This window comes from Thamnophis sirtalis, unplaced genomic scaffold (genome assembly GCF_051295495.1).
Source record: "Thamnophis sirtalis isolate CommonGarterSnake01/CBP01778 unplaced genomic scaffold, rThaSir2_p1.2 scaffold_2, whole genome shotgun sequence".
Taxonomy (NCBI): Eukaryota; Metazoa; Chordata; class Lepidosauria; order Squamata; family Natricidae; genus Thamnophis; species Thamnophis sirtalis.
The window spans coordinates 89156698-89184689 of NW_028261382.1; the positions used below are offsets into that span (position 1 = coordinate 89156698).

A 27992-nucleotide genomic window follows, 5' to 3' on the forward strand; every position below is an offset into this window, starting at 1 on the left:
AACCCCACAGGCTTTCATCCAACTTAACCATGCTACAATTAATGGACCATCGGAATAGCATTTCAGCTATCATAGGATCCAACAGCAAAGCTACTTCTGATCTCATGCGAAGTTTCAGGATTTCAGTACATCATTTTTTTTTAAAAAAAAAAGTTCTTACTCATATACAGTATTATGCTTTGGGTTGCAAATATGATAAAAAGAGTGGGGCTGACTCACAGTTTCAACCACAGGTGTCATGAAAAATCTAAGAACAGCCTGCTAAAACTCTATTGCTCGCATGAGATGGCGAGCAGAGATTGTGCAGTGATTGAACACCGAAATGCACAACGGATTCGTATAGAATGTTTGTTTTCCCACAGAGCTCATATTTTTGAGGTGCAGAGTCCTTTCAGTAGTTGCAAGAAGGTACCACACCCACTTGCACTCTTCAGGTAGCCCTGGGGGCAAAAGAAAACCTCCAGGTAGCCTCAATGGCTCTCAGAAAGAGTGCTAATGACCAGGAATATAAATCTTTCTGTTATGTACTACAGTTTCCTCTCTGGTTCGTTTGGCTAGGGGATGGGGGGCATGTCCTTGTTACTGATTGGTTACCTGTTTGACAGCTGGGGTATATAAAGAGCTGTCAAACAGGGCTCAGCTGTTGCCAGTTAGCTAATACACGCAAAATGTGAAGTGCCGTGTTTGGCAGCCTGTTAGAAATAAACTGTTAGCTGACTTGAAGTCCTGCCTCGCCTCCGTTTGTCTGACCGCGTTCTCCTAGCTAGAACACCTTCCATTCTCTAACATTCAATCAGAATTGGAGAGGCTTCTTCGGATGAGAAGCGAAATGTCTTCAAGGAAAAACAAAATCTAGTTGCCTTTTGAAAAAAAGCACCTTTGGGACAACCATGACCTGGATGACAGAGAAGCTACATAGACAAGGACGGCATAGGACTTGGTTACTTGAGAGTATGCCATTCTCCCATACCATCTGCCCAGCCAATTTCTTCTGGCAGAGTAATCCAGGTTCCTTCTATTGGGATCCCAGAATCAGGTCCTCCCTGTCACATGCCTTATCTCTGGAATAAATTCCCCCTAGATCAAAATGGACCCCTATCCTGCTGGTGTTTCAAAAGGGTCTAAAAACCTGGCTCTTCACGCAGGCCTTTAGTGAGGATGACTGAAACCTCACCTTAACTTTAGTTTTTTTGTTGTTGTTATTATTGTTTCCAACCAATTTGTTATTCTGGCATCTCCCTACTCTTCCTTTGTTTCTTGTTGCTTTTATTGTCTTGTATTCCATATTTTAAATCATTTGTAAATCTCCCAGAGCCACTGGGAGCCAGGCAGCATATAGATTTAAATAACAACCACAGCGGCAGCTGCCAAACTCGGATTACGCAGAGGTCATCAATAAGACAAAGATGAGAAAAATGATAAAGACCCATAAATAATGGAGCATTGTAGGATAATAAAAGAAAAAAGGTGATGTTACCTGTGTTTGTTATACTACAAGAGGCATGAAAGCACACTTTTACTGGTGAGAGAGTAGTGTTATACATATTGTATAGTATCTCTGTTTTCCTGGGATGTTTTCAGGAATAATGTTCCAAGAACAGGTCTTGTTAACTCATAGCACTAATGGAGGCAGACCAAAATATAACACTTTTGGTGAACAAGAAAATAGCAGAGGCATTCTGTGTCTTCTCCAGAATCCATTAGGGGAATATTAAGCCTGTGCCTGAAATTCCCCCCCCCCCCTGATTTAATTTTACTACAAGAAATGCCAATAATTCCACAAAAAGAACTAATCCACAAAATTTGTCTTTGCTCGGCTTCTCATCTTTTTCTTCCCAATCTAATGACCCTTTCACCTCACTTTGAGAATATGGACCAAGTTAAAAAAAAATGATAAGCACTTGAGGAACAACTGTCCACCATAAACCACCTTAAGCGATAAACATTAGTTAGTGTCTGATCAGGATTTATACATTACATTTAGCCATTATTTGCTTAATACCAGTCTGCAGAATAAGTCACCATTGGTTATATTCGCACAATATGCTAAACCACCATCGGGGCTCATAAATCACAATAGCTAGGTTTACAGCATGCTAAGGCAGCACTAAATAAATCACGTTATTTAGTGCACTGTGTGGACCCAGCTTTATTTATCCATTTCATCTCAGTAGGGAACATTAGAGAGACATTCAGGCTCAGTCAAACCCCAAGAACTTTGCACCTCTTAAGTGATTTTTGTGATTTTGTGATTTTTTTTTTTTGTGATTTTATTAATATTTGTAGGCCGCCCTTTTCCCTGAGGGGACTCAGGGCGGCTCACATAAAATCGGGGAGGGGGAATACAGACATTAAACATAGAGACATATAATAAAAATAGTAAACAACATACATTCATCATTCGGGAGGGGCAACTATCCTTGTCCCCAGGCCTGACGGGCTAGCCAGTTCTTCAAGGCTGTGCGGAAGGCTTGGACGGTGGAGAGGGTACGAATCTCCACGGGGAGCTCGTTCCAAAGGGTTCAGTGGCTTCCAAATAAACATTGGTATGTCCCAGAACAATGATCCCATGCACCTCTCATTACGCTTACTAAGGCATTGCGGAGAGTGGTGAGGGTGGCAGAAAAGATTATTGGAAGTTCATTTTCTTCTATCCAGGACATATAAGCGATGCTTGAGTAAGGCCTACAGACAGTATTATAGCAATAGCAGTAGACTTATATACCGCTTCATAGGGCTTTCAGCCCTCTCTAAGCAGTTTACAGAGAGTCAGCATATTGCCCCCAACAATCTGGGTCCTCATTTTACCCACCTCGGAAGGATGGAAGGCTGAGTCAACCCTGAGCCGGTGGGATTTGAACCGCTGAACTGCTGATCTAGCAGTAGCCTGCAGTGCTGCATTTAACCACTGCGCCACCTTGGCTCAGTATTGTCTGGGATGCTACACATCAGAGGTGGGTTCCTACCAGTTCGCACCTATTCGGTAGAACCGGTTCGTCAAATCTACCGAACCGGTTAGAAGAGGTTCCACCAGTGGACCCGGAAAGAAGGCCACACCTACAGAAGAGGTTCCAAAATTTTTTGAAGCCCACCACTGGTCCTTGGATATGATTATTCTACACTATCATGCTCATATTTATAAAACTCAGTGCCTCTGTGAAAGTTAAGGATGACTACTGCGTTTGTGGTGCAATCAGAACATTCCCTGTGTTGAAGTTGTTTTAACGCAAACCAAAGATGCCTTTTAAAAAACAAGTTTACATCATATTCTTATGCATGCCAGTGCTGTGTGTGAGGTAATCTAAGGTGGTTCTGACAAGTGTCGTCAGCATCTTCATATCCGGTCACATGGGCGGCAAGACACTCCCATCCGGTCACATGGGCGGCAAGCCACTCCCACAAAGAAGGCCATACTCACAGAGTAGGTTCGAACAATTTTTGGAACCCACCACTGCTACACATACTCTCCATGACCAGTTTTCCTCACTATCTTCTGGGAGAAGGCTGTGTGGTACTGAAGCTGAACATCCAGATTCAATTACAGCTTTATTCCCTATAGTACCAACCTCGTGAAACCTCAGGTTTCCCCTCTCCGCTATGTATTCAAAATGGACAATGATAAGACATACAGATATATAGATAGATATAGCACTTAGACTTATATATTACTTCACTGTGCTTTTACAGCCCTCTCTAAACCCTTTTACAGAGTCAGCATCCTACCCCCAACAATCTGGGTCCACATTTTACCAACCTCAGAAGGATGGAAGGCTGAGTAACCTCGAGCTGCTCAGAATTGAACTCGTGGAGTGAGCAGTGAGTTAGCCACACAGTATTCTCATTCATTCTCTCTCTCTCTCTCTCTCTCTCTCTCTCTCTCTCTCTCTCTCTCTCTCTCTCTCTCTCTCTCTCACGCGTGCATGCACACACACAAACACACATGCACAAACAAATCTACATCTATCTATCTATCTATCTATCTATCTATCTATCTATCTATCTATCTATCTATCTATCTATGTATCTATCGTGAGAGAGAGAGAGCAGATGTATATCTGTGCATATGTATGCACGTGGATATAAATATATTTTGTTTTGAGAGCAGGCAACATAATTTGCTTTACAATTTTTAAACCGTGGCAGTGTGTTCACAGTAAAAAAAAAGTGACAATAAGGGTGATCTTATCTTATTATCTTATCTTGCTGTTGCTTGGTAGAGCCTCGGTAGCCCAACTAGGAGCATCCTACCTATAAAATCATCTTTGGATCTCTCTGGTCGAAACAGCAGCAAACGAAAACTCTGCTGCTTCCAGACACAGCTGCTCGCTCCTTCTGATAGAAGAGCTGCTGCTGCCACCAACAGACCAATTTTAGGAGAGCCAGTGCACCACCTGGGCCCTTTTGAGTCTTGAATTTACATTCTGTGTGCGTGGGAGGGGGAGGGGAGAATAGCTGTCTTCCTCCTTTCCAAATATTGAGGTTATAAGGGCATCCCACTTTAACGCACAGGGTGTTTTCCCAGCGCTTCCCCAGAAGCACAAGCAGAAGAGAAGCACAACAGTTAGGCAGTGGTGGGGAGAAAAAAACTGTTCAATTGTCTGCAAATCGCTTAATAGTGGGCAGTGACCAATCAGGCCCAAATTATCAGGCGCGCAGCAGTAAAGGACATGCTGGAGGAAACAAGCTTAATGCAAAGCGGAGCCAGGAGCAATTTATTAGGAAGCCCCAAATAGTTCTTCTACTTCAGTCTAATCACCGCAGAGATTCGGACCCAGCCCAGAAGTCACCAAAGCTGCAATCACCTGGAAGCGAAGGAGTCGTCTGTCTACAAGCCATAAATATGACCGCATGTTGATATGTTTTCTTCTCTTGGTGTCCCTCCTGGTCATATTGCTCTCCACTCTTGAAGGAAAAGCTAAGTCCTGGCAAGCTTCAGGACTTCTGGTCAGCTGACGGGATGCACGGGGGACATACAGCTATGGAAGTCAGATTGATCCTTAGGCAGCAGCTTGAAAAGCAGATGCATTATCTATTACGTAAGTGGCATTATGGTTAATGATCTGATTTCACTGGCATCTAGATTAAAGCCATCTTTCAATGTCTAATTAATCCGAGCAGTTATGAGCAGACCAAGTGAGCTGGTGCAAAAGAGTACACTGTAGGCTCAATTCAAGTCCAATACTCAATTGTGGGCTTTGATTTGGAACCATACCCGATGGGTACCTGAAGCAACCGAGGTGTCTATAGTCCACAGGAAACTGAACAGACCCTACATTTCAGTGGTGGGTTTCAAAAAATTTTGAAACCTACTCTGTGGGTGTGGCCTCCTTTATGGGAGTGGCTTGCCGGCCATGTGTTCTCTCCCTCTCTCTCTCTCTCTCTCTCTCTCTCTCTCTCTCTCTCTCTCTCTCTCTCTCTTTCCTTCCTTGTGTCTCTCTGTCCCTTTTTCCTTTTTTTCTTTCATCTCTCATACTTTTTCTTTCTTTTTTCTTTTTTTCTTTCTTCCTTTCTTTCTCTCTCTCTCTCTTTCCTTCCTTTTGTCTTTCTGTCCCTTTTTCCTTTTTTTCTTTCATCTCTCTCTCACACTTTTTCTTTCTTTTTTCTTTTTTCTTTCTTCCTTCCTTTCTTTCTCTCTCTCTCTCTCTCTTTCCTTCCTTTTGTCTTTCTGTCCCTTTTTCCTTTTTTTCTTTCATCTCTCTCTCACACTTTTTCTTTCTTTTTTTCTTTATTTCTTTCTTCCTCTCTCTCTCTCTCTCTCTCTCTCTCTGTGCGTTTGTGTGTGTGTGTGTCAGTGGGTGGGTTTCAAAAAATTTTGGAACCTCTTCTGTAGGTGTGGTCTGCTTTCTGGTGGAACCTCTTCTAACCAGTTCGGTAGATTTGACAAACCGGTTCTACCGAACTGGTGCAAACTGGTAGGAACCCACCTCTGCTACATTCTCTGAAAACTTTTCAACTACGTTGAGATGAAATATATATTTTTTTCCCCAAGGATTTTCACAGTACCCAGTTAGCAAATCATCCTGAGCACCCTTTATTTTTGAACTATTACCATCTGGCAGACAGTACAGGATAATAAAAACAAGGACAAATAAGCAGCTTCTATCCCAAAGCAGTCACTATACTGAATTCTACGGTATAGTGCAATATTAATGCAATATCAGAGGTTTTCAATTCAATTGTATGGAATGTGAAGGATGTTTGCTTGTGTTTTTATTTTTATAGGCATAATGTACACTGAAGATGGCATTTAATTTTGTTGTAATTTTGTTGTGCAATGACAATAAAGTAAAATGAACTAAACTAAATGCCACAATGGAAATTGTTGTTCCCTCTCTAGTCTTCCTCTGCAAGGTGCACTCTTGCCTGTTTTACATGACCTGTCTGAAGTTCTTTATTTACAACCACCAAAGTGAAACTGAGGAATGGTTTCTAAGCTGATGCTCTTCAATAGGTTCCTTTTAAGAAAAGCCCATATTATTTCAATTTTAATGAAATGAACATTTGCATCATGGACAATGAAGGAAGAGGAGCGCGAAGAAGCAACGCTTACTTTCAAAACTAAGCCACTTTCATACTCTAAGGAGAACAGTATCTGCTGGTATTCTGTTGGGAATTGTTTAAAAAAAGTCAACCACTGCAGAAAGCTGCAACTATTCTTTACAAACAGACCCTATAAGCCAGTGGTGGGTTTCAAAAAATTTTTAGAACCTCTTCTGTAGGTGTGGCCTGCTTTGTGAGAGTGGCTTGCCGGCCATGTAACTGGTTGGGTGTGGCCAACTTGTAAAATGTGGTGAAACTCACTTAACAACGCTCTTGCTTAGCAACAAAAATGTTGGCTCAGGAACTCTGGCGTTGAAGTGTGCAAGTCTTAAAGGTGTCCAGTTACAAGACCCTTGCACCCCTAACCCTTTAGGAAAAAAACCCCAGGGGTGTTCAAACTTGACAGCTTTAAGACTTGTGGACTTCAACTCCCAGAATTCCTCCTCCAGTCATGTTGGCTCAGGAACTCTGGCATTGAAGTGTGCAAGTCTTAAAGCTGTCAAGTTACAAGACCCTTGCACCCCTAACCCTTTAGAAAAAAAAACCCAGGGGTGTTCAAACTTGACAGCTTTAAGACTTGTGGACTTCAACTCCCAGAATTCCTCCTCCAGTCATGTTGGCTCAGGAACTCTGGCACTGAAGTGTGCAAGTCTTAAAGCTGTCCAGTTACAAGACCCTTGCACCCCTAACCCTTTAGAAAAAAAAAAACCCAGGGGTGTTCAAACTTGGCAGCTTTAAGACTTGTGGACTTCAACTCCCAGAATTCCTCCTCTCGCTCTTCATCTTGATGATGTGTGGACGGGCAGGGGGAGGGAGCTGGAACTGGTTCTAAATGGCACGGTAGATTTGTGGAACCTCTTCTATAGAAGAGGTCAGAATTGGCAGGAACCCACCCCTGCTATAACCCCTCATTTTATTTTCTGGCAAGTCAGAATTACAGGCTCTTTCACACTTTGGGGAGCCAGCGTGCTGATTCTGCTTTAAAATGCTAGCATTTCGACCAACCGTTCTTTAGGATAGTTGCACCGATATAGTTATCACAATCTTCCCTACCTCTTTTGCAGAATGTCTATAATAAGAGTGCCAAGAAATTGGGTATTAACCACTGCAAAAGTAGGGACAATCGTTTTCATGGACTAGTGGAGGCTGCGGTAGACATTCTCTGGGCATCCTTCTGTCCTACGCAGACTGAGCTGTAAATACAGACATAGGCCAGATGCTAAAATTACTGTAGGAAAGGATATCAAATATACCTCCAGCTTAGCCTGATGAGATTCCAATGCAAATCTGCATCTTTTGAAACTTACCACCTGTGCGCTCATGTAAGAACATTAAGGCCTGTTGGCTTCCCTCCAAAAACAATCATGAATGACTTAGTAATCATCTCCATCATCCCATTCACAAGGGATCCTGGTCTTGTTTTTATACTCACATTTGAATATCCCACATTCAACGCTGCCCGGCTCATCTATCAGGCTGTCCCTTAAAATAAATGTTCAGCATAAACCAAGAAGGGTTCATTCTTTTATGTCAGCCACATGCAATTTTCTTTACCCCCCTTTTATTTTATTTCATTTTTATTTGTCCGATTTAGATAATGTCCATCTTGCTGTTTAACTGACTCTGAGCAGTTTATAAATAAAAGCTATAAAGGCACGCGATTAAAAACAGAGTTAAAGCTGAATTAAAAATAAGTTAAAAGTCAGAAGAGAGTGCCCTGAAGCTCTCAAGTTTACCTACATCCGTTCCAATTTCCAGGAGTGTAAAAATGGTGCAGTTCTGGGTTTCTAGGCACATACACAGGTCTAAACAGGGCTTTCAGAATAACAGAGCTGGAAGGGACCTTGGAGGTCTTCTAGTCCACCCCCCAGCTCAAGCAGGAAACCCTATACCATTTCAGACAAATGGTTGTCCAATCTTTTCTTAAAAACCTCCAGGTTTCCTCAAGGTTTAAACCACCAAACCAGTGGTGGGTTTCAAAAAATTTCCGAACCTACTCTGTGGGTGTGGCCTCCCTTGTGAGAGTGGCCTGCCAGCCATGTGACCTAGTGGGAGTGGCTTGCCAGCCATGTGTTCTCTCTCTCTCTCTCTCTCTCTCTCTCTCTCTCTCTCTCTCTCTCTCTCCTTCCTTTTGTCTCTCTGTCCCTTTTTCCTTTTTTTCTTTCATCTCTCTCTCACTTTTTCTTTCTTTTTTTCTTTCTTTCTTTCTTCCTTTCTTTCTCTTTCTTTCTCTTTCTCTCTCTGTGTGAGTCTCTGTCTGTGTGTGTGTGTGTGTGTGTGTGTGTGTGTGTGTGTGTCAGTCAGTGGTGGGTTTCAAAAAATTTCGGAACCTCTTCTGGAGGTGTGGCCTGCTTTCCAGGTCCACTGGTGGAACCTTTTCTAACCTGTTCGGTAGATTTGACGAACCAGTTCTACATTTCTTGTTAAGCTGAAGTTCCAAAAGTTGGGAAATTATCCCTTTTCCATTGATATCCAGCAGGCTCATTCTTATTGTAACAGAACGTTTGCTTTGAAGGATCTTTCCCCATGTAGCATCTTTAGGTAAGGCTGTGTTACATATGTGTCATAACTTTCCTGGGGTCATACATTTATGTATGACATTTATGTATACGTTTATGTATGATGTATTGCATATGTGTCATAGCTATATGTGTCATAGTTTTCCTGGGGAAGAAAGCTATGACAAATCTAGATAGCATATCATAAAAAGCAGAGACATCACCCTGCCAACAAAACTGCATATAGTCAGGGTTATGGTTTCCCCAGTTGCAATGGATGGCTGTGAAAGTTGGACCATAAGAAAGGCTGAGTGCCAAAGAATGGAGGCCTTTGAACTCTGGTGCTGGAGAAGACTCCTTGGACTGCAAGGCCATCAAACAGATCAGTCCTAGAGGAGATCAACCCTGAGTGCTCTTTAGAAGGCCAGATCCCAAAAATGAAACTCATATACTTTGGCCACCTAATGAGAAGGAAGGACTCACTGGAGAAGAGCCTAATGCTGGGAACGATGGAGGGCTAAGAAGGGGACAGCAGAGAATGAGGTGGCTGGATGGAGTCACCAAAGCAGTCGGCATGAGCTTAAATGGACTCTGGGGGGTGGTAGAGGACAGGAAGGCCTGGAGGAACGTTGTCCATGGAGTCATGATGGGTCAGGCACGACTTCACAACTAACAACAACAACAACTCCCAACATTTGCAGCTAGCTCAGCCAATGACTCTTTGTTATGAAAGAGGATTTGACTTGTCTTCCAGAGAAACCAGGAATGCATCATGCCAAAATTAGGGTCTCTTGTTCCTCCCCTTGCCACCCACAGAAAAGTTGGCCTGAGCGCAGATCTTCGTTGCAAGACTAACATTCCTAAATTGTTGCTGCACACATAAACAGCCCTGACACTTATTTGTTCTTCATAACACTGTTGACAGTCGGCTTAAATGTTGAGTTTTACAAGACATGGGTTTCCAAGATGAGTTCGCTAAATTGTTGCAATATAAAGGAAACACTTAGCCATCACTGGCATTTACTGTCTCTTGATATATAACCCATGTTCCAGTTCCTACTGTGAATGCATTTAGGTAACACAACCAAGTTATTTTGCTTTTTCAGTGGGCAATGATGAGATGAGCTTTTGTTCTGTTGGTGGATTCCATGTAGTCTTTCCCTTTCCTTAAAATGGAAATAAGGGCATAAGCTGTGGATTCCCACTTGAAGTCTTATGCTGGCACTTACAGCACTTGCTCTTGGCCAGGGGTGTCAAACTCAAGGCCCACGGGCTGGATTCGGTCCCTGGGGTGCTTAGATCTAGCCTGCAGGGCCATCCTGGAAACAGCAGAAGACTGGCCTTCAGTGCTTCTGCCACTCTCTTCTGGCTGGCAGAGGGCTAGCAAAACAAAAGAACTGTTTCCCCTTTTGCATTTGAACATGCGGGAAGGGACAGGAAAGGAGAAGAGGGAAGAGGAAAGACAAAGAAAAAGAAGGGAAGATAGATAGATAGATAAATAAGTTTATTTATATGCCGCCCTTTTCCCTGGGGGGACTCAGGGTGGCTCACAACTTAAAAGGGGGGGGGGAGGAAGACAAACTTTTAACATATAAGACAATACATAATTAAAACACAACATTCATACCATTCGGGCGGGTTACAGTCTTAACTCCAGGCCTGACGGGATAGCCAGATTCTGAGGGCTGTGCGGAAGGTCTGGAGGGTGGTGAGGGTACGAATCTCCACGGGGAGATCGTTCCATTGGGTCGGAGCTGCCACAGAGAAGGCTCTCCTTCGCGTGGTTGCCAGTCGACATTGATCGGCAGATGGAACTCGGAGGAGGCCTAGTCGATGAGATCTAATAGGTCGCGTGGAGGTAATTGGCAGTAGGCGGTCTCTCAAGTACCCAGATCCACTACCATGAAGGGCTTTATGGGTGACAAGTAGCACCTTGAAGCGTACCCGGAGATCGACAGGGAAGATGGGAAGAGAAAAAGGGAGGAAAGAGGAGAAGGAAGAAGAAAGGAGGATGAAGAGGAAAGGAAAAAGAAGAAAAGGAAGATTGTAATGAGAGTGAGGGAGGGTCTCTGAAACGCACTTGGCCACCACAGTTGCCCCTAACACAAGGGATGTTGAGTTGGCCATGCCTATCCAAGCCACACCAATCCCCGGGCCCCTGAGGTCAAACACAACCCTATGCCGTTTGACCATTTGAAGAGCTGAGGTGGCGCAGTGGTTAAATGCAGCACTGCAGGCTACTTCAGCTGACTGCAGTTCTGCAGGTCGGCTGTTCAAATCTCACCGGCTCAGGGTTGACTCAGCCTTCCATCCTTCCGAGGTGGGTAAAATGAGGACCCAGATTGTTGTTGGGGGCAATATGCTGACTCTGTAAACCGCTTAGAGAGGGCTGAAAGCCCTATGAAGCGGTATATAAGTCTAACTGCTATTGCTATTGCTATTGATGCAGCCCTGAATGAAATCAAGTTTGACACCCCTGCTTTAGGCAAACTACCTATAAGGAAAAGCGGGATTCTGAAGCAGGTCTTTTAAAAAATGATCAAAATCATTTAGAAATGGGTGTATTTGCATTTCCCAGCGTGACTGCTCCTTGCAATGAGTCTTAGAACAGCAATACTTGCCCAATCAAATGACTGACTTCCTCTTGTGATGCCGTGCAACTGTGTGTATCACTTAAAATCAGATCCCCTTAAGTGCCCTCCTCAAAGCATGAACTCTTCCCCAATTTTGCTTCGAACAAATCGCACTATTTGCCAGGCATTGTCTCTTTTGTTACTATTGCAAAATGCTGCCAGGTGTTGAAAATACGAAGCAGCATGCAAATATTTTTTAACAATTAAAGGTGATGTGCAACAATGTTCTGTGCTGGTGTTTATCTGTCGTTTGGAACAGAAGGCAGAGGAGCTGAGTAAGCAGCCCCACAAAGCCAAATAGACTTAGCTTTTGAAGGAGATTCATATCCCACCATTCCTTCAAGAGTGGGGGTACCATTCTCGCTGCACAACTTCTTCCAAATTCTCCCCACAGCAGCCCTGTGGAGCTACCTACACTGAAACTGGTCTGAAAACACCAATGAACATAGATGACTGTAGTTGACTAGAATAGGAACTTCCCAAACCTAAATTTTGGACATGTGATGCGACACCCAGAAAAATACGGCATCCTTCACTTAATCCTCCAAGGAAAGGCTGAAGGCAAATGAAGTCCAGGGAGAAGAAGAACCTCATGGCTTCAAAATCTAAGGGACTGGTTTGGACAAAACTCAGGCTGTTGATAAAAATAGGATCACCAACATAATTGCCAACATCTGATGATGGATATGGAAGGAGGAGGAGGAGGCAGGGGAGGGGGAGGGGAGGGGGAGGAGGAGGAGAAGAAGAAGAAGGAGAAGAAGAAGAAGGAGGAGGAGGAGGTGGAGGAGGAGGAGGAGGAGGAGGAGGAGGAGGAGAGAAGAAGAAGAAGAAGAAGAAGAAGAAGAAGAAGAAGAAGAAGAAGAAGAAGAAGAAGAAGAAGAAGAAGATCTAAAATGTAAAATGTTGAAATGTTCAACCTAAATTGAACATTTCAACCAAAACACCCTACCGCTTTGGCTGAATTCATCTGCTGTGCCTCAGTTCAATCATGTTGTGTAGGTACAGCTCAGAGATGGCATTCAGCCAGTTCTGACAGGTTCTGGAGAACCAGTAGCAGAAATGTTGAGAGTGGGGAGGGAATGGGGATTTCGCAGTATCCCCTCCCATGCCCACAAAGCCACGCCCACAGAACCGGAAGTTTTAAAAAAATTGAATTCCACCATTGGTACATCTGAATCAGAACTTCCTTATCGCCTTACAATAAGGAAGTTCTGGTCCACCTTTACATACCCAAGATGGCAGAGTCCTCCTGGTCATGAGGTTCAGCAAACTAAATTGGCGAACACCCTCCTTGCATAATTGAGATCTTCACCCCTGCAGTATGACATCCTTTCCTGTTGCAAAATAAACCAACTTGGGAAGAATCAAACCACATTTATCTACCCGACACCAATAATTGATTTTTTTAAAAAAAATCATCTTCTGAAAACAGAAGGTCATGAACCATATTCCAAGGCTAGAAGCATGAATGGCAGCTGAAATCCTGTGCTTGAATTTCTGTAGCTTATGTTAACTCCTCCGCATTTTGAGTACCATGTTATGAAGTGCAGTTCCAGTCAGTTCTCATGTTAAGGCGTGGATGAAGGAGGAAAGGTTCACCATGAAAAGGTTGAATGCTCATTTTATTGTGAGAATAGCAATAGCAATAGCAGTAGACTTATATACCGCTTCATAGGGCTTTCAGCCCTCTCTAAGCGGTTTACAGAGAGTCAGCATATTGCCCCCAACAATCTGGGTCCTCATTTTACCCACCTCGGAAGGATGGAAGGCTGAGTCAACCCTGAGTCGGTGAGATTTGAACCGCTGAACTGCTGATCTAGCAGTAGCCTGCAGTGCTGCATTTAACCACTGCGCCACCTCGGCATAAAATGCAGGAATCTCCAAATGTGAGTCTCCAATGTATTCCAATCTATTGTACAGGAGAAAATCTCCCACACACCTTTATGTTTTTACGTTTTCATTTTGCATTCCTTAAAACGTCTGGAAAGAGAAAAACCATCCTCTAGATTGGGAAAAGCACCTACTCCATTTAAAGAAACAAAAACAAAAAGCAGGTATTGTATTGGGAGAAAATGCCATCTTCGAGCAGATGATAAATGCTTCTAAGCAGTGTAATAAAGGGAAAACTATTCCACTCCGTCTATAAAATCATTAGCTTAACTTTCATTCATCAGAAATAGTGCAGAGATAATCACTAATTAAGAACTGGAATCTCTTTAACAGTTTGTAGAAAAGACTTTGAGAGATAACATAGTGAACAAGTATGTGATCTTTCCATAGATATGGCACCTCTATTTCTCTGAAAGCTTTAAACAGAAATTGGGGGGGGGGGGACGGGACACAACAATGCTTCCAGGAGGTTGGGGGGTCTGCTCCATCAATTAGAAAGTATGTAGGTATAGTAAGTGTATCCCCTCAAGGCACAGATTTTTCTTTTAAAAAAAGTTTGGCTTATGATTTAAACCGAACAGAAATGGAACAGGCAAAGAACAGGCAGACCAGAGACTGTGTTATAAAAGGAGAGAAAGAAAAAAAGACAGCAACCTCACCGATTTTTTTTTAAAAAAGCTTGGATATTTTAAAAAGCACAAAAAAAGAAAGCCTATCCATGAATTCAAGACAAATAAATAAATAAGCAACTTTGGTTTTAGATTACAATAATTATCTTTGCCTATTTCCACCTAATCCTCTGTTGAATCCAATTCTTTGAGAATAGTCTCCTAATCGACTTGATTGGGGGCAGTGGGGGGGGGGTAGCCAAACCACGTACAATGCTCACGAATTGAGCCTTTAGTTTCTGCAAACATTTCAGAACAATGCTTCGCTTATAAGAGCCGAGATGGTGCGGTGGTTAGGGTGCAGTACTGCAGGCCACTTCAGCTGACTGTTATCTGCAGTTCAGTGGTTCAAATCTCACCGGCTCAAGATTGACTCAGCCTTCCATCCTTCCAAGGTGGGTGAAATGAGGACCCAGACTGTGGGGGCGATATGCTGACTCTGTAAACCGCTTAGAAAGGGCTGAAAGCCCTATGAAGCGGTATATAAGTCTAACTGCTATTGCTATTGCTATCCGCTGACTCATTGGCTAAGTTCACCCATCCCATGAAGGCATTCTCTGTTGCCCCAAACCATCATGTCACGCATGAAAGGATTTTACAAACCAGGATTGACAGATCAAGGGGCGGAGTCCTCTTATATATACTAAGCCATTGCCAAATAATGGCTTAGTATATGGTAAGTAAATGTATACTAATATAATATACTAATATAATACATAAATGTAAGTAAACGTATACTGCATGAGTCAAAAAGAGGGCTGTGGAAATATCTACAGACCCCTCACATCCTGGAAATAAATTGTTTCAACTTCTACCCTAAAAACGATGCTAGAGAGGACTGCACACCGACAACTAGACACAAGAACAGTTTTTCCCCAAATGCCATCACTGTGCTCAACAACTACTCCCCAGAACACTGTCAAATTATCTACTAAGACTGTATTACTATTATTTTTCTCTTCCTAGTACCTATCTCTTTCCACTTATGACCATGTTGCTTGTCTCTTTAAATTTTATATTGTTTATTTGTTTCCTAGTATGATTTGATTGCTTATTGGTAACCTATGACTAAGTGTTGTATCTTATGATTCTTGATGAATGTATTATATCTTGTTTTTCTTTATGTACACTAAGAGCATATGCACCAAGGACAAATTCCGTGTGTGTCCAATCAGACTTGGCCAATAAAGAATTCTATATCTATTCTATTCTATAAGGAACCAATAAAGGAGGATAGTTGTAGCTCAGGGTTGAAATGAGGAGTCCTTGGTGCTCTCTGAGCTTGGATATTTTCTTGGAGATACATTTCATCACTCAATCACTAAGTAATATCATCAGTACTCATTTGGGTTGATGAAAGGTCTGCAAGAACACAACCAAGTTCAGAGAGCTCAAGAACTCCTCAAATAAGGAACATTGGAGTATGTATAATGAATATTAGAATGGAAGATAGATCCTGTGGACGAAAGGCTCCTTGGAGAGTCTGCCTTTAATGACAAGCTGAGGACACACAGGATATAAGTACCCATCAAAATCATTGGGACATTGGCTTCTTCAGGATGGAAGCAGCAGTTCAATACTCACAGGTAAAGGGAAAATAGACTTTGGAGAGACTTCATATGAAGTGTCTCTCACTGCAGGAAGGGGGAAAAACAGGTTTCTGCATGCTTCTCATTACGAGGGCAATAATTTAAACCTAGACCGAGCAAACTAAGATTCTAAAATACCGATGAGGTACCCCCACTTGATACAAAGTACATTCTCAAATAAATCTTCAGCTTAGGGATGTAAGGGGAAATTGCTTTCGGCTTCTTTCAAAGGCTTCTCCACATGGCGGTAATGCTTACTGCAATATATACATATACATATGTAACTAGGAACCTATCTTAATCATAGTTTCCTTATTTCAGCAAATGTGCCACAAATTGTTTGTTTATATCTACCCTGCTTCCCTGAAAATAAGACCTCCCTGGATAATAAGCCCAATAGGGCTTTTGAGCGCATGCACTAAAATAAGCCATCCCCCCAAAATAAGCCATCCCCCCAAAATAAGCCCTCCCTGAAAATACTGCAACACAGCAGCAGCCATGAGGTGACCACGCTCACAATCTCCTGCACCTCAAAAATAATAAAACCTCCCCTAAAATAAGCCCAAGTGCTTGTTTGGGGGATAAAAAGAAAATAAGACCCTGTCTTATTTTTGGGGAAACACGGTATATCTATCTATCTATCTATCTATCTATCTATCTATCTATCTATCTATCTATCTATCATCTATCTACCTATCCATCCATCCATCCATCCATCCATCCATCCATCCATCCATCCATCCATCCATCCATCTATCTATATCCACTCTGAATTACTATTTTCTACCTCCCAAAACCCTGCTACTCTTTTAGATCTTTCCCCAAAATGAACGTTCTGATATTTCCCCAAACATTTATCCTTTCTTATATTTAAATTATCAATCCTCCAACAATGTGCTCAGGTGTCTCAAATCCTCCCTACTCCAGAACCTGATTCTTGATTTCTCATCAACCAGATTTCCCAGCAAGGGTTTACGGGGAAAAAAACACTCTATCGAATAAGAACTTAAATGCTTACTAATACTTAACAAGCATGAGAGGTCTTCTTTTTAAATCACCAATCCACGTGAATGCAGGATTCTGGTTCTATGTTATGAGAATTCTAAAAGACTTCATCCATAACTCCATTCACATTTCACTGTATCAACTTCTAGCATCACAATCATATTTTAGCTAAAATGTTGTATCTCAACCCAAAATCTTGACAACATGGTTATGCATAAGCAGCATACTAGGCTCTAATAAATGCTATAGTTCTGGTAGGACACGATTAGAAAACCGATGTTGGGGGGGGGGCGAACACAGGGAATGTATTTAAATGTCTGTTAGATCTAAAGATAGAGGAACCGTCGCAAAAGATTGGGCAGGTAATATTTCCAAGAGGAATACTGATTATCGTTAGCTAAATTCTCCACGAACTTTCTTTTACAAAGGGAATTGAGAGCCAAAGAGCATCTCACTATTAATTTTAATAGCTTAGTTCTTTTTCATTTTTATTCACCGTGGCTGGTTCCCTGTTGGTTTTTCACCCAGCAATGATCAGATGATCCACTTCTGCACTAGACTGCATTAAATATGTTAGGTATTATTGCAGATTGCAAAATATCAAATACTGCTAAGAGTGGCAGAAAAAAACTGATTGATGAATAAGATATAATCTGAAGTCTTGGTGGAAAGCCTGAAAAATGTCATATGGCTTCTCCTTGAGAAACTACTCCAAAGGGAATGCAGAAAATGCCTGACTCTTGTCTTCCTTTGGGTGGACACTGAATACATAAAGAGAAGGTCTTCACAACCAGAAGTTGATTAGAACCTGTCTCACTGGTGTTACTTTATCCAAGAAAGACCTCAGTTTCCTCTACTGATTTCCATTTTGGAAATGGCATCAGAGATCTGCATTGTTGTATACATGGCAAGACCCATAACAGAACCTTAGATGTACCTGCTACCTACCATTAAACTGTTCTGCTTAAGTGACCAGAGGGAAGAAGTAGCAGCAATCTTTGCCATCTCTCATGCTTACAAACAAAAGAAAATCTGAGCTCCATTAAATAGTATCAGGCAAGTCAATGGGGCAAGCGTGATAACGGTGGAGGAAGTGGGCCAACCCATGACAGATTCTCAATTTATGGAGTCAGTTTTCCCCAAGGTTTTTAGACATCTTGATTATTAGATCTGTTTCTTCCTAAGCTACTGAGAAATGCAAGTCCTTTGTCAAATGTTATAGCTGGAGAAGGGGAAGGAAGAGGAGGAAGAGGAGGAGGAGGAGTGGGGGGGAGGAGGAGGAGGTGGTGGTGGTGGTAGAGGTGGGAAGATCTTACACCACTGACTCTAGAAGTTTGTTTTGTGACAGCAACATACCACTCAAAAACTAGGCATCCTATCAGGGCTGTGATAACCCCAGCAGATGGTGTGAGAGAAGGAAGTCTCTTCCCTTACTTCTACCCTAAGCTGTTTCAGAGCAGGAAAATTCAAATTCAAAACAAAACATAGGAAAACCAGTAATTACCAAAAGCTTTTGTGTTTTGCCTGCGATAGGGACATATTTCTTCTACCAAGAAACACCACTGATGTCACACGCTAGTAGGAAGTGAATTGTCTCATGACATTATACTAGTTTTCATGACATACGATATAGTCTTGACAGCTTAGGGAAAGAAAAAGCAGCAGGGAAGGGGAAAAAAATCAGTAAGGTGGGAGGAACAGACCAAATATATATCTAGCCATCCTGAGACAGGATATAGGCTAGTTATATATACATGCTGACCAAGAATCCTAATGCCACCCACAGAGAAGCAATTTCTTGAGCTGCTGTGCCATCTTAAGGGAAACTTAAGATGACTGTAAATGGAGCCCTTCCATCTGTGCTTTTCTATATCTCCTCCCACTTTAATTACTGTACAGTACTGAGAATCTCACTTAAGATACCACAAGTGTGGAAGAGTGGGCACTATGGATTTACCCCTGAACATTTTACACGTTGGTGGTACAATGGAAATTTGGCTTTGAAGAGCAAGTCTGAAAATGATACCGCTTAAGAGGCTCTGCAGGAAGGCAGGAGCATATTAACAGGCTCTCCTCCAAAAAAAAAGAAAAAAAAAAGTGGATGTATTTTGCAACAGGAGGTTACGAGCCAAGAGATGTCAAACTAAGACTTGCTTAAATGCAGAGATGCAGAACAATCCTTACAAAACAAGTGATTTGGGAAACAATAAGTAGATAACGGCCATCTGATGATTAGGCATCACTTCCCAAGATTTGAGTAGTGTGAACCACTTTCTAAAAGCTCATCTACTTTGACCACCTGATTTGGAGGACTTGAATGGACATTGTTTCACACAAAAGTACGTTTTTGTGAGACCCTAGGTAAGACAGGCATTCTGTTTGGAGTTCCTTCCACTTCCGTACTCAGTAATCTTATTCATATACCTCAGCCAGACACAAATACCTTATAGATTCCTTCTCACCCCCAGTTCCCAAATATATTATTCTGCAGCTAGTTAATTTTTCCTCCCTAACCCAATGCAGATCTTCCAGCAGCCTTGAGGGCTAGAACACTGCTTTTTCTTGCTTCCTAATTGAGACTGCTGGGCTTTTCACTCAGTCTCCCCAGCCTTGTGGACAGCATATAGTAGTAGTCTTGAAACTTAAGTAGCCACTGAAGAGTTTGGCATGCAGTGCTAAGACCAACAAACTTCACAGCCAAGGAAGAAATCATGTCCAACCAAAAAATGTCTCTAGTATCTCACCCCTGGAAAAACAATTGGACCTTCGGGTCCTGATCTACTCACGATGCATGAGTGGGGCAAAAGTCCTAGCAGTAGCAAATGCATTTAGATATGCATCTGGCAGAGAAAACTTCTTGCATGTGGCTCATTTCGCTCAATCTTTTCATAGTATTTTAGACGCTGGATTAGTCTTTACAGCAAAAGGATGAAAGCAATGCCAAATTCCTAGGGCAAGTTTTGGTGGACTAGTAACCCAGTTTCCTGCCATCCTATCCTTTGTGCCTTCAAATATAACACCCCCCCCCCCCCCCGGACACACATGCATACAAGTTTAATTACTCAACTGTAGAAAGGAACAGGAATAGCTCTGGGAGAAGATCTACACTATCACCTCAAAAGATACCAACAAGATCCCGAGGACACACTTTTTACAGGACGGACAGACAAGAGCTTTGGATGTTGAATGGCTCTACTTTTAAAGGTGTCTTCCCCTCTCCTGCCTCCCCAGACTTTGAAGTAGAAAATCAGGAGGACAAGGAAATGAAACCTCGCTTAGATCCCAGGTTAAATGCCTGTCTGTTATGTCCCTCTAACTGTCTGTTATGTCCCTCTAATGTAGTGATTCCTGGTACCCACAAGGTGAGGAGGAGAACTGCTGCTATCATCATCATCACAAAAATTATAACCAAGAGCCGACTTCTGTAGAGGAAGTGGACCGGACCAGCTCTCAAATCTTGGCCCCTTAGGAAGCAGCCTTTGCCGGACAAGCTTATATTAAAAAAGCACACTTTGATTTCAAAAAGGGAAGGAGGAAAGACAGAAGTCTATATTCAAGAAGGAAAAAAGGAGAGGAGAACTAACCCTTACACAAACAAAATAAAATACAAAATGAATATGAAACAGCTGAGCACAGAGATAATTACCCAGTCTCCTACTTCCAGCAAAGGAGACAAGGATGATAGATTTGGGTTACCTTTTGGCAGTCAGAAGCGTCTACGTTTGCCTTTTCATTTCACCCCACAAACCTTTTGGATTCCTCAGGACAAAAACACTCAGGAACCTCAGCTCCCAGATCTGGCAGGAAGCTTGAACAGGTGGATGTCACCTTAAGGCTCAGGTGGACCACAGCTTTGGCCCGGGATGGGGCTGTTATTCTAGGGCGCATAAAGTTACTCCAACTCCCTAATTCCACAGGTGACCTCCCAACATCCCAGATCCAAGCCGTTTATCCCACCTCCAGAAATCATCCCGGATCTGCTTCCTAAGCCAAGTCGATTGCAGCAGAAAACGGTGCCAGGATTCAAGTTTAGGCACAGGATTTTTCTCGTGTTTCTGAGCTCTCTCCTGCAGACAGACAGACACAAAAACACACACACGCCTTCCTCGTTTTTTTCCTTTAAGGATGCTGAGCTGACCCCTGAAAGCATACCAGACCGCGCCATTCCTGCCGCCGCGCTAACCCTACAGGCTTCTTCTGCCGAAGCGCACCCCCCCCTCCCCAAAATAAATAAAATCCAACCGAAGGGGATTTTCTCTGCCCTAGCAAAATCGAACGGCTGCTCTCGGTGCATTCAAGAGACACCAACACCTAAACAAAACCCACGGAGGAGCTGAGGGAGGACCAAAACCGCTAACCGGGAAATCCTAGACAAAAACACTTGGGGGGGTTCGGGCAGCGCTTCGGTGTACACCCCCCCTCCCTTAGGGCGGAATAAAGGATCCTTTAAAAAGTCCCTCGGTCGCTACTTCTGAGCAACCGTGGACAAGAAGGGGCCGTTGCTACGTCCAGCCCTCCGCGACCATCCTTCCCTCTTCCAGACGTTACAGAAAAGGGCAGCTTGAAAAGGCGCCTCGAACCCGTGGCGGGGAAAGCACAAACTCGTTTTTTTTTTAGGAGAAGGCGAAGAAAGCAAGGCGAGCTATGAAAGGCGACCGGCCGTCAGCTGTTCCGAAAGAAGGACCCCCCCCCGGCCCCCAAATCTCCCCCTTTCTCCGGTTCTCCTTCTCCCCTTCGGAGCGCAGGGAGAGCCAGAGAAGGGTGCAAGAGGAGCTCCGGGCAGAAAGTCGCCAGGAGTTTTCTCCCGTCCCCCCCCTTTTTTTTTCTCTTTCTTAGCGCAGGTCGAGGAGGGCTTCCCATCCAGAACCAGCCATCCTCGGGAGGAAGGGGGGAAAAAAGTCACCAAAGGCGAGGAAATCTCCCTTCCTTTCCTTACCTTGGCTGAGAAGGAAGAAGCAGAGCAGAGCCAAATCCGCCTGGAAAGCTTTCATTCCTCGGAGTTGGAAGGGAGAAGAGAGACGAAGTTGCGCGCTGGAGCTCAGCCACAGTTGGAGCGCTCGCCCCAGCGATCCTCCCGGCCGGCGCTCCTCGGTTTGTTTCTCTCTGTCTCTCTCGAGTACCCGAGCTTCCCCGGCTGCAGCTGCGGCGGTTAATAGAGGCGAAGACGGCGGCTAGAAGCGGAGCCGGAGCGAAGCAGCAGCGGCGGCGGCGGCGGCAGAAGCAACAGCGGCGTCTCCTCAGCCTTTTTCCTCCCTCGCTGCCCGTCGACTGGCGAGCTGACCGGCCTCGTCGCTCATGTACGCGCTCTCCGCCGCTCCATTCCCGAGCTCCGAGCCTCGCCGGCCGCCGCCTCCGCCTCCTCTTCTCGCGAAGGAGCTCCTCCTACCGCCGCTGCCTGCAACCCTGGCTGACTGACGCGGCGAGCGGGGAAGGCTTTCAAGAGGAACTCCTGGCCAAGGGAAGGAAGGCGGGCGGGAGGGAGACGCGAGCCTGACAAGTTTGGGGGAAGCGACCCCCGAGAGCCACAAGCCAGCCGCTCCGCCCAGCCCCAGCGAGGTACGGAACGGCGGCTCGAGCTCAGCGCGTCTGGAGGCTGAGGGGGGGGGGGACGGGGAGACGCGGGGCGCAGCTTTTTGCGCGCGGCGGAAGGTCAGCGGGCTCTTCTCCGAGCCGGCTCGCATGAGGGCCAGCCGCGCGACCCGTGGCCGAGAGGGCAGCCCGCCTTTGAGGCGGAGGCTCTCCTCCTTCTCCTCAGGCCGCTCTTGGCCTGGGCAAAAAAAACGCTTATTGGCGGTTGGGTGATAAGACGAAGTGTTAGTGCCACTTTTGATAAGGAAGGCCACGCTAGGAATACAGTTTTGGATGGCCACCATGTAACAAAATAAAAGATGTGGGGACTCTAGAAAGAGGGCAGAGAAGAGCAACAAAGAGGATTAGGGGACTGGAGGCTAAAACTTATCAAGAACGGTTGCAGGAACTGGGTAACTGTAGTTGAATGAAAAGAAGGACTAGGGGAGACAGGATAGCAGCCTTCCAATATCTCAGGGGCTGCCACAAAGAAGAGGGAGTCAAGCTATTCTCCAAAGCACCTGAGGGTAGAACAAGAAGCAATGGGTGGAAACTAATCAAGGAGAGAAGCAACTTAGAACTGAGGAGAAATTTCCTGTCAGTTACAGCAATGAAATCAGTGGAGCAGGTTTTCTCCAGAAGTTGTGGCTGCTCCAACACTGGAAGTTTTTTTAAAGAAGAGATTGGACAAGCATTTGTCTGAAATGGTGTAAGGGAAAGGGTGTCAGACTCACACACACACCCCTTTTAGCAAAGTGGGGGGGGAGTCACAATGTGTCACGTGATGACAGAATTTGACGCGCTGGTATAGGGTTTTCTTGCCTGAGCAGGGAGTTGGACTGGAGGACTTTTAAGGTCCCTTCTATTATTCTGTTATTCTGCTAACCCTGGCAAGAAAACTCTGTGAGATGGAAGGGCAGCTGAAGGAGCCTTACTAAGCAGTTCCACCACAAATGCGCGCACAACAAAAGCGGTGTCTAAAGCGCAGTGACAAAACCGCGCGACGAATGAGCGACTAATTAGCCCTAAAGCGCGCCGACAAGTGCGCCGACAGAAGCGCGCTGTAACGTAACCCTCAACCTAACCCTAAACCTAACCCTAAACCTAACCCTAAACCTAACCCTAAACCTAACCCTAAACCTAACCCTAAACCTAACCCTAAACCTAAACCTAAACCTAAACCTAACTGTAAATCTTACCTTAAATGAAATCGTGCTTCTGTCGGCGCGCTGTTGTCGGCGCGCTTTTGAAATCACGGTTTTAGCGCTGCGGTGTTGTTGGCGCGCTTATGACGTTCACGCTTTTGACGGGTCACGTACTAAGCATCATACCCCCCCCACACACACAATACACATGTAGGAAATCTCTGCTCGTGGTCCAAGATTGACCTAGTCTATAAGGGAGGATGGGATCTCTAGGGGGTCCCTAGAATTGTCAAGACAAGCCTGCTGAGCCCTGCCTTAAGAAATAAAGATAGTCCTCAACTTACAACAGCTTCTCTAGTGAGCAAAGTTACAAGGTCACTGGAAAAAAAAAACATGACCTATGACCCTTTTTCATGGTTACCACCTTTCCAGCATCTCCATTTTGATTTGTCAAAATTCAGATGTTTGGCAACTGCTTCGTATTTATGAGCTTTGCGGTGTCAAAAAACCCTATTGGGACCTTCTGACAAGCAAAGTCAATGGGGAAGCCAGAACCACTTCACAACCCAGTTACTGATATAGCAACTGTAGGGATTCACTTAGACAACCACGGCTAGAAAAGTGGTAACATGGGACAAAGCTCCCTTAACAAATGTCTCATTTAACAACAGAAATGTTGGCCTCAATGGTGGTGATAAGTCGAGGGCTACCTGTATAGGGAAGAAGGCAGGGGTTTAGGCAGGGCCTCCATTTTGGACACGTTGCTCCTGCTGTCCCTTGTGATCCTTTCTAGATTGACTTTTTTTAAAAAAAAGCCAGGTTGAGTTTGGCCACTCGCTGGACTTTTAAGCCCAAGAAGGCAGAAAAAGGACAGCTGGAAACTTTAATTTTTGAAGCAGGTGGATCTCACCTACTCATCTCTGCAAAACAGGCCGGTGTAGGTGCAGAAGAGCGAAGGCCAAGGAAAATCTTGGCAACCTGTCCACCTTCTCCAGTGGTTCTGTGGGCGTTTCTTGGTGGGTGTGGAAAGGTTACTGCGGAATCCCCATTCCCTCCTGATCAGCTGGGATTTGGGAGGCAGAGAATAAATGGGGGCAAGGCCAGTCAGAGGTGGTATTTACCGGTTCTCCAAACTACTCAAAATTTCCACTACCGGTTCTCCAGAAGTGGTCAGAACCTGCTGAATACCACTTCTGACCTTCTCCCTGGAGCGGCAGTTAAAGAAATAGACATTACAAGCTTGTCTTTGGCTGCAGTGGAACAAATAAGCATGTTTGATTCCGGCTCTTCTTTGTCCCCCGCTTAATAATCCTGCTACTCTTTTGGCCACGAAGCTTCTTCTCTTAGGTTCGAACATGAGGAAGAAGCTAGAAAATGACACTATAATCTGAATACCTTTGGCAGTAGCCTGTCAGTTCCCCGGACACCTCACATTCCTGGAAAGCACCGCAGGTGACTTACTTGTTTAATTTCTCTTGAGACCATCCTGAGCTCATGAAATCACCTTTCCTGGAAAGCACTGCTGGAAACTGAGCATGCTTAAATTGCTCAAGTCTACACAGATAGCATAAGGCAGTGTTTCTCAACCTTGGCCACTTGAAGATGTCCGCTGGCTGGGGAATTCTGGGAGTTGAAGTCTGGACATCTTCAAGTGGCCAAGGTTGAAAAACACTGGTATAAGGGAAACAGTGGCTCAGTGGCTAAGATGCTGAGCTTGTCGATCAGAAAGATCGGCAGTTTGGCGGTTCGAATCCCTATGCGGTGTAACGGAGCGAGCTCCCGTTACTTGCCCCAGCTTCTGCCAACCTAGCAGTTCTAAAGCATGTAAAAATGCAAGTAGAAAAATAGGGACCACCTTTGGTGGGAAAACAACAGCGTTCCGTGCGGCTTCACCGTTTAGTAAAGCAGGCCACATGACCACAGAGATATCTTCGGACAGCGCTGACTCATTGGCTTTAAAATAGAGATGAGCACCACCCCCTAGAGTCGGGAACGATTAGCACATAGGTGTGAGGGGAACCTTTACCTTTTATACAGGTAATCCAACAGTTCATTTAGTGAGCATGCAGAGTTAAGCGTCACTGAAAAAAGTCATTTGTGACCATTTTTCTCACCAACGTTGCAGTATCCCCCTAGTCACCTGTTCAAAATTCAGAGGCTTGCCAACTGACTCATATTTATGACAGCTGCAGTTTCCCGTGGCTAGGGGATCCCCTTTTGTGACCTTCGGACAAGCAAAGTCAGTACGGAAGAAAGATTAACTTAACCACCCTGTTACTAACTTAACCACTGCAGTGATTCACTTAACAACGGTGTCACAAAAAAAGGTCGTAAAATGGCGGGAAATTCACTTAACAAATGTTTCACTTAACAATAAATATTTTGGGGCTTCTTGGTAGTCGCTGGTACAGAGTTGCTTTGCCCTGCCAGACCAGCCTCACATGGAAAAATAAAATCCAGGAAATAAAGATTCCCCCCCCCCCCCGATCATTGTGCCCCAAGGCCAAAAAAACCCACTTCATCTATTACATTTTTCCCCTACCTGCTATGATAGACATATTAAGCTTGGCAGCTTATCAATCACTTGTTGGGCCTGAGTCAGGTACATGCCATAAATCTGTTTATACATGTTTATCCCCTCTTAAAGATGTTGAGCCAATGTTATCTTTCTCACCCTAAGAATGCATGCATTTATTCAAGGACTCATCTGATTATCTGGGACTTTTATAATGGGATAATGAGAATTACAGTTTATACCAGTTGTTATTATTGTTATTATTATTATTATTTGCACTGCAGTTGGGAATATAGTGGCATTTTTATTGTTAAATGAATGATAGGCTTAAACAAAACAAAATAATAGTTATTAGGTTAGGGCAGGTTGTATATGAACCTGAGTTGTCTCTGATATTGAAAAATTGAATAAATCTTTCAAGAACAAGTGAACCAGCTATGAAAATTCAATAAAATAGAAATGTCTGGTGCTATTTTTGAACTGTACGTTGCAAGTATCAAATGAGAAAGAATGTCTAGACAAAGAGAAAGCATCAGTGGACATTTTTTTCCCCTCCAAGTCCAATTTCTGACAATTTAGTATGCTGATATTATTGTTTTCAAGAAAAGGGATCCAACAGTTCTCGTGTCAGGGCTCCAAGTGAAACCCCCAACGAAAGAAGAATCCGAGGCTTCAAGTTCCTCAAAGTTCCATTTTATTTGAGATGTCATATTGGCACATCTGGGAAAACCCGAGTCTGAAAGTTTCCAGGTTTTCCCCACCCAAATGAAAGTCCAAATCCCTGCCCAGTACACACATGTCCATCACATGGCCAGTGGTGGGATTCAATTGTTTTTTTACTACCACTTCTGTGGGCGTGGCTTGGTGGGCATGGCTTGGTGGGCGTGGCAGGGGAAGGATACTGCAAAATCCCCATCCTTCTCCACTCCAGGGAAAGTTTACTGCAAAATTGTTACTTTTAAAGCCCTACATGGTTTAGGACCTGGCTACCTGAGAGACCGCCTCCTGCCATTTACCTCCCAACGACCAATAAAATCTCACAGATTGGGCCTCCTCCGGGTGCCATCGGCCGGTCAATATCGGTTGGCGGCTCCCCGGGGGAGGGCCTTCTCTGTAGCTGCTCTGGCCCTATGGAACGATCTTCCCGTAGTGATCCGGACCCTTACTACTCTTCCGGCCTTCCGTAAAGCTGCTAAGACCTGGCTGTTCCGGCAGGCCTGGGGCTGTTGATTAGTATCCAGCCCCACTCTTAACAGTATGCATGATGCGAAATTTTAACCATTGTATTCTTATTTTAAAATATATATATATATATATATATATATATATATATATATATATATATATATATATATATATATATATATATATATATATATATATATATATATACATACACACACACACACACACACACACATACATACATACATATATACATATGTATGTATATATATATGTATGTGTGTGTGTATGTATGTATATATATATATATATATATATATATATATATGTATATATATGTATGTGTATATATATATATATATATATATATATATATATATATATATATATATATATATATATATATATATATATATATATATATATATATATATATATATATATATATATATATATATATATATATATATATATATATATATATATATATATATTAAAGTCACAACCCCTGGTATGCCCAAATATGGGAGGAAGTTCACTACTTCCGTTCTCTGTCCTTCGGCTCGTCACAAGACACCATCCAGACAGAAACCCAATATTTTTTACTGTTGCCTTTTTGTTACATTTGTTATATTTGTGCTGATAAATAAATAAAGGGAGACTAGTATAGATCTATTTCAAGCTATTTAGCTCTCATCAGCTAGCCATACTGGTTCGATTCCCAGCAAGATTATATATATATGCTGATATTATTGT

At 43.6% G+C, this 27992-nt stretch overlaps 1 protein-coding gene across 2 annotated transcripts in view; it reads right to left on the bottom strand.

Moving 5' to 3' along the window:
• Positions 1 to 22372, bottom strand: part of KIRREL3 (kirre like nephrin family adhesion molecule 3) — a 781414-nt gene extending 759042 nt beyond the window's left edge. The window contains exon 1 of one of the 2 annotated variants that reach the window (XM_087706343.1): positions 21760 to 22372. In XM_087706343.1, the coding sequence (XP_087562469.1) occupies positions 21760 to 21814 (55 nt within the window). In that variant the 5' untranslated portion in view covers positions 21815 to 22372. The remainder of the gene's footprint in view (positions 1 to 21759) is intronic. The other variant, XM_087706345.1, reaches the window with a different exon arrangement.
• Between the last annotated feature and the right edge of the window lie 5620 nt (positions 22373 to 27992).